The sequence below is a fragment of the Orbicella franksi genome, chromosome 10, assembly GCF_964199315.1.
Source record: "Orbicella franksi chromosome 10, jaOrbFran1.1, whole genome shotgun sequence".
Classification (NCBI taxonomy): Eukaryota; Metazoa; Cnidaria; class Anthozoa; order Scleractinia; family Merulinidae; genus Orbicella; species Orbicella franksi.
Window position 1 is genome coordinate 4,342,789 of NC_138154.1, and position 7,075 is coordinate 4,349,863.

The 7,075-nt window shown below is 39.3% G+C and overlaps 1 protein-coding gene across 1 annotated transcript; it reads right to left on the minus strand.

Annotated features, from left to right (window-relative positions):
* Positions 1-2,263: 2,263 nt before the first annotated feature.
* Positions 2,264-5,694, minus strand: LOC145500719 (uncharacterized). Its single transcript, XM_081480243.1, has one exon. It carries the CDS (start codon positions 3,841-3,843, stop codon positions 3,421-3,423), a length of 423 nt encoding a protein of 140 aa, XP_081336369.1. The 5' UTR covers positions 3,844-5,694; the 3' UTR covers positions 2,264-3,420.
* Positions 5,695-7,075: the final 1,381 nt, after the last annotated feature.

The following is a 7,075-nucleotide window of genomic DNA, read 5'->3' on the forward strand; positions in this document are numbered from 1 at the left end:
CTATGTCTGCAACTAAAATGTTACAGTTCTGTTACGGTGAATGGTCCACATTCCAAGAAATGTTTAAACAAGGCTTCCTGCTTTTCATTCTGTCCACACATGCTTGTGTAATGCTTGTCTCACACACACAAATATGTGTCAAGTTCCTTAAGCTTCCAATGGCAAACATAAACGTGTTGTCATCAATAAATGCATAAGAGATGATTAAGTCAGTGAGTTGGCTGTTGTTCCTGACAATCTCTGCAATCTCCTCTTGGTCAAAAAAGTAACCCTCTTGACAATCCAGTGTTGTCAGGGACGGGCAGCCTTTTACAAAAGACAAGACACCTTCAGGGGGGAAAGCAATATACTTAAGTTTCCTAAGACCAATTATCTCAGGTACACACATCTCGCTGATTTGAGTTCCAGTTAATTGAAGTTCTAATAGCTTGCTGCTGGCTTGTAGGATGCTTGATAAAATTTTGTCAGTGATATTAGTCCCTGTCAAAGTGAGGCGTCTCAGCCTGCTCATTCCCGCTGGCAATGTACACGACCCATTCAATAAACGACTATTAAAGAAGTCAACTGTGATGAGCCTTTTTGAAGCAGTGAACAAAGATTTGAGTTGATGATCCGCGAAAAAAGCTCTACTTTGAAGGCATGTTTTAAAAATTTGGCACCTGTTTGAAACTGCTGAACTACATGAATAGAAAGTATAAATGTGCCTTAATTTAAAACAATAAAATTTGGCTGCCCACTAGGTTTTCAAAAATAATGACTGCTGAAAGTTCAGGAAATTTTGAAAATATTCCAGGGAGTAACTAACACACTCGCTTTCATAAAGTGCTCCGATAAATTCATATAAACCTCTTACCTGGCTTCAAGATTAAAGTTTTGGTCCTTTGTAGCAATCCTCGAAACCTGTAGGTAGCATTAAAACTGGCAGGTCTTCCTTCCAGCTGTAGGTTTGTATATAAAGTACATTTATATGTTCCTCATCTGTGTCAAGCGTGACAGTCACATACTTTGATGTTCTTTGTATTACTGACTATTGTTTTCCTCCAAGGTGGTTTAATCATGTAGAGTCCTTTGAAAGGTTTGTAGAAGGACTCTTAGACAACTCTTGGCGCACATGTATGAACAGTAAAGGGTGATCCGGGGAGCCAAGGAAGGATTGATAAATGCCACGACCATTTTGTGTTTACAACAGATGTTTAGTTCCCAATCTTCCCATGAGAAAGCCTGTCTAGTTACTCCATCCCCCACACCATTGTCATTGTCGAAGAGCACCCTCTGCCACAAAGATGGTCCACGTCCCTGGAAGTGATTTATAAACCTCTATAATGTGGTGCGGTGACCTTGATCCCAGGTGTAACACGTCCTGAGAGCTGGTTAATCGCGTTGTGGAGATTTGCATTGAAAATCTGTCTATTATTTCAGACAATCTGTAAAAAGATAGAAAGACAGCCGTTCCTATATTATGTTAAATGAGTTGAAACGAAATGACCGTTTGCGTGATTAGACTATCCTTATGATTTACAAAGAAGAAAACCTTTGAAACTTGTGAAATAGGAATATTTCTTTTCAAAGTAAATTAAATACACGAACGTGAGTTTATAATTGCAAGCACTGCCACGGCAATCTTCAGAGATAGGATAGGAAGGATCGCAACCTCACTTGTGCAACTTTATTCTATTATACTGAGGCTATTTTGCCTTTCCTTGATGCTCATTTGCTAAGCAATGCACAAATTAATTCAATAATCTATACTCACAAGGAGTCTTGCAATGCCCAAATTCCTATGTACTGTTCACTTTAAAATAAGCTAGAATTGTGAACAGCCATAGATGCTTACCCAATGGATGAACCCATATTAGGTGCTTCACTGCCTTATGTCTGTTTCTTGCACCTATTATTTGGTAAGCAAGAATTTTATTGAATAGATGACAATAACCAAAAGATAGTTATCAAACAAGCAGTAACTTACCACCACACATCTGACAAAGTGATTGCCATCTACTATTTACAAAAGTGCAGCTCTCACACGTCCATTCTATAAAAATGAAATAATAATTAAAGAGTCATTAAATTGAGATACTAAGCACCCTCTTATTGGTCAATAGATGTGATTAGATCAGATCAAATAGGTTAACATATTTTTGACCTTTTGGATTCACGCATAATTTTGAGGAACATTTTATAAAAGCAATAGAGGACGTTTACCATGTTTATCTATAGGTTCAACGGAGAGTAAATTCGTAACAGCTCGATAGAATTTTTGAAAGCTAGTTTTTAGAACTGTCTTGAATTCTCCAAGTCCATTCACATTAAGATGAGATAATATCTTCTATTGCCTAGGCAGAAAATATACTCAACTTTTAGATGTTTCTGGATAGTTTAGTGGGATACGCATTTCAACATTTTTTCTCTGTATTTCTAATAAAAACTTGGTAAAAATTAGTGTGCTCTATTATTGTAAGTAGTAACTCTTATTTTTCACTTGCCAGTTGCTGTCAACTCAACCAGTCGTCGCATGGTGAAGTCATCTAGTGTTTCATCCTCATTTGAACTTGACGGACTATTGACTTGATACTAATTGAATAGACAAAAACATGATCATTAGATAGACATTGCCCTATAAACATCAAGGAGGAGGTTAATTTTAATGACCGATAAAATTCACTTTTAAAGGAACCTACCTCTTCGATGTCCTGCACTGTATCATTGAGGTTATCTGCTCCTGGATGGGGACACCTGATAGATACCTACATATTTATTGAAAAAGTAAAGCTAAATTTACATCAAAGGCTTCACTCATAATCAAATCCAAGACTCTGTCTGTATGTTAATGAACCAAACCAATCGTATCTCAGAATCTTCACAGTTCCTTTCTGATTGGGATTCCTGGGCTTGACAACAAGAACAATGTGTAACCTTCATTCGTCCATCCATCCATCCATCCATTCATCCAGTGATTCATTCAGTGATTCGTTGCCACTTAAAGAACTAAAGTACCCCATTAGGTGCTGCAGCAGTTCATCCTGTGATGAAAAGTTAATGGGGCAGTTGATCGAACCAGGAGCATTTGAACCAACAGGATAACCATAGCCACAACCAGAGTTGGTCATCAAACCCAGGTGAGAGTGTAAAGACACAGACAAACTTCCCTGCAGAAAGCAGATGACACTCATCTGCAAGGTTTGCTCGCCTGCTCTTCACTGTCTCTGGTTTGCTGCTCGACCACCTGGAGTACGAGGAAAATTTCGCAAAAGTTCGTCAGAGAAAGAAGGAGCCTCTTGCAACATGTCCACCAACCGTTGCCCAGCCTGTCTAACACTAGCCAATCCATTTGTTAATTGTTGGGGGTTTATGGTTCATGCAGGATGTTGCCGGGGTAAAATTTGCTGTTGATGTGAAAACGAATGAAGATGTTGCAGTGGCTTAGAAATAGGTGGCTGCAGTTGTTGTTGTATCAGGAGAGGCCACCGCTGTTGCTGTATCAGTGCTGTTGGTGTGGCAGTAGTTGTAGCTGTTGGTATGGCTGTGGTTGCAGCTGTTGCTGTATTGGTGGTTGTTGTCGTTGGTGCTGCTGTGGTTGCTTCTGTTGGTACGGCAGTAGTTGCTACTGTTGGTGCAGCTGTGGTTGCTGCTGTTGCTGCATTTGTGGTTGCAGCTGTTGGTGAGGGTGTGGTTGCATCTGTTGGTGTGGCAGTGGTTGCTGCTGTTGCTGCATTTGTTGCTGCAAAAGTGCCTGATTCTGCTGTTGTTGCAATTGCAATAACTGCAGTAGTGGTCGTGGCCATTGCTGTGGTGTTTGCTGGTGATGAGGAAGGGAAGGGAAGCCCTTGTTGATTTGGTTGCCATTGCAAATGTTGATGCAGTTGGTCCTGATTATTTTGAGATTGTTGCCCATCATTTATGCTGATTAAGATGAATGATACGGTGAATTAATTGAAACGAAAACTAGGAGGAAGGCTCCTCAGACAGTGCCGAATTTGCCTTTCTTCTAAAACCCTTAATCTCTGGGTCCAAAGAACTGGGAAAAGAAGTTCAGAAGATATGGACATTTTTATAGTAAAATTGACTTGTCTGCCCTAGCTACAGTTTTAAAACTGGGTTTTGTATGTTTATAAGAAACTTTCTAACTAATTTTCTTTTTCACTTCCTTCTCTTCACTTCACAATTTAATTCAAATCCCCGTCTTTAGCCAGAATAGTTGGGAGCGAACGAAAATTCAAATAAGTGGGTGCGTGAGCAAAGAAAATAGTGGGAAATAATAACCCCACTTGTTTTTGGCTTGCTTGCGCGCTCTGAAACAGGCTACATGCCTCAAGTTACAAATTTCTACCCCCAGTGGGGGTGGGGGAAAATTTGCCACCACAACATGAATAATTTTGAAAAATCAGGACAAGTTGTGAAGTATTGGAGACCATTATGTATTTGTAGGAGGTCTCGTGAGAGGGCGAGGTTTCCAGGCAATTTTATTTCTCTCTACTATAATATATGTTTTAGAGCATCTCTAATCGTTACCTGCAATTTTGTTCCTCTTTTGTATAATCATACATCGTAAAAGTCACCAGGACATGTCTGTCCTTCTTGGAGCATCCTGCAGTTACTCTGCGTATCTGTGTCTCCTGTTGTGGCTGGTAGCAACCTCAAGCTGGTGACGTGCCTGTGCATATACATGGATGGACAAAATCCAAGTCACTACCAAATGCACCCTTTTTTTTGTCGTACTGCTTGTTCAAAGACCTCCCACAGACCATCAGTGACAAGATAGTGATTTGTAGGGAATGCATACCCAGTACGTAGGGCTTTTTCTGCCATTTCTAGCCTTCTCAGTGTTGGAGCTTCCCGGCCTTCAACAGATTCGTCATAAACTGCACAGATGTCCAACAACATGCGTCCATAGAAGTCAACTCCATAACAATCGTCAGGGATTTTGGCCCAATCGATAGGTACTTCTCCTCTCAGGCTATTCAGCTCCTGCTGTAGAAATTGCCTTCCTTCTCCAGAAATGTCGAGGGATATTGCAATCCCTCCTCCCTGGGTCTCTTGGTGCCTCTTGGGTGTCAAAGCCTATAAGCCTGCTTCTCATTTCAATGCACTCTTGTGGGACACCTTCCTGTGCAAGATTACCTGGATAAATCTTCTGATAAAACATTTCAGTCTGCAAATCATTGACATCATCATCGTTACTGTACAGGTGCCTCACTTGGGAATTCAAGGGACGCTGGTAGATAGGGTGCATCACATCTTGACTGCTGGGCTCTGATCACATTTGCAGGTAGAGATTCATTTGCCTCAACGTTTTTGTTGAAAAGGTTAACAGCGGCAGCTATCACTGTTTTTGCTGCCACCCAGCCCAATTTGACCTGGCCTAGTACAGGGTAACGATAAACAGCCCAACCAGTACTAATAATGTCCCTTAGCGAACTCGTGGACAAAGAGGTTTTTCCATCATCTATCGGCCACTTTGTTATGTCAGCACACATTCATTTTTGGCATTGCTTAAATACTCCAGCTGCTTTGACATTTGTAGCTTTTGTGCTAATGAGTGAAATTGCCCATGTGTGGTTACATTAGTTTCCATGGACTCTATTTGACTCACCATGTCTGCTTGAGTTACATCATTTTGGGGTTTTACCAGAGATTGTGAGTGTAGGCATCTCAGATTTTCTTCAAAAGATCTGAACTCAAGTGTCAAAATGTACTCTTCTAAGTCATCAGTGGTGTTGCCACCAACAATTATAGAAAGGGTTCTGGAAAAAGGTCTATCACCTGCCTCACCCTTCAACGTTTTGATCTTTGACTGGCAGGGTCTTCATCCTGGAAATTGTCAAAGGATAGCCATCAAGATGTTTGAATCTTAAATAAAATAAACTAGTTATTAAAAGAACTCTTAACTGTATTCTTTATATAATTAAAATTCCAAAATAAAGTAAACATGGATCTTGGTACTAAAAGCATCCAGGGAGTATTGATCAACCATCAATTGACCCTCGATCAACATTTGATCAATACTTCATCAACACCTTGGTTGACACTCAATCACTTGGTCAACAGTCAGCTGAGAGTCTACTAATTTTTGCAGACACCCCATCAAGTGTCAATTGACACACGAGTCGATCAACACTTGACTGATGGTCAATCATGTGGCGATCAAGACGTTGGTCAAGTGTCACCTGAGTATTGATTGAGGTGTCCATGGAGTGTCAATTGAGATGTCAAACAAGTGTTGATTGAGAGTTGATAGAGGGTATCAATTGACACTTGACCACAGATGGTTAAGGCAAATAGGGGAGATTGACATTCACTCAGTGAAAGCCACAGCCATCAGTTTTCATAGGACATGCATCTCTAAACATGTTTTTTAAACACATGAAGGCTACTAACATACAGTGCAAATTAAAAATAAATTCAGGAACTGGTCACCCAAAATAACTACAAAGCTAAGCTAGTTGGGTTACCACATTCATTAATTAAAAATGAAAGAAGCAGTAAGAAAGATATTTAGTGGAATGTTTAAAACTTAATTGGTAGAAAAGATTACACAACAAATATATGAATAATTTACATCCAGACATAGGAATAATATAAATAAATAAACAAATGAATAAATTGATAAATAAGCAACAGAATGGGAACATGAAAATAGTAAAATATACTACATATTATTGAAATTAATTACAAGTAGAAATAAATAAAATGTGAGGTGAGTTATGTTTCAAATAAGTTTGAAGTTAGGATCTTAAATCTCTAACCAGTTTCATTCCATAACTTAGGTCATTATATTGGATATCAGATATGCCATAATTTGTTTCGATTTTCTTGAGGACATAGTAGGTGGACCTAGTTGCAAAGCGAGTGTTAACATGCTTACCTGAGGTTTTGATAAAAAATAAATCAAAGATCTTTGGTAATTTGCCAGTTTCAACTTGGTGCATAAATTAGAGAGTTTGAAGTTTGATATGATCTTGAAGGTTAAGTTGAGCAAACAAAGGAGTAGTATGTGCATCAAATTAGAAAAAGTGCTTTCTTTTGCATTCTTTGAAGTGGGTTGGCATAATGATCATAGGTGTATACAACCTATGAT

Bases quoted from the DNA above. Each gene is read 5' to 3' on its own strand.
- LOC145500719 (XM_081480243.1), bottom strand. From the start codon at position 3,843: ATGGCAACCAAATCAACAAGGGCTTCCCTTCCCTTCCTCATCACCAGC.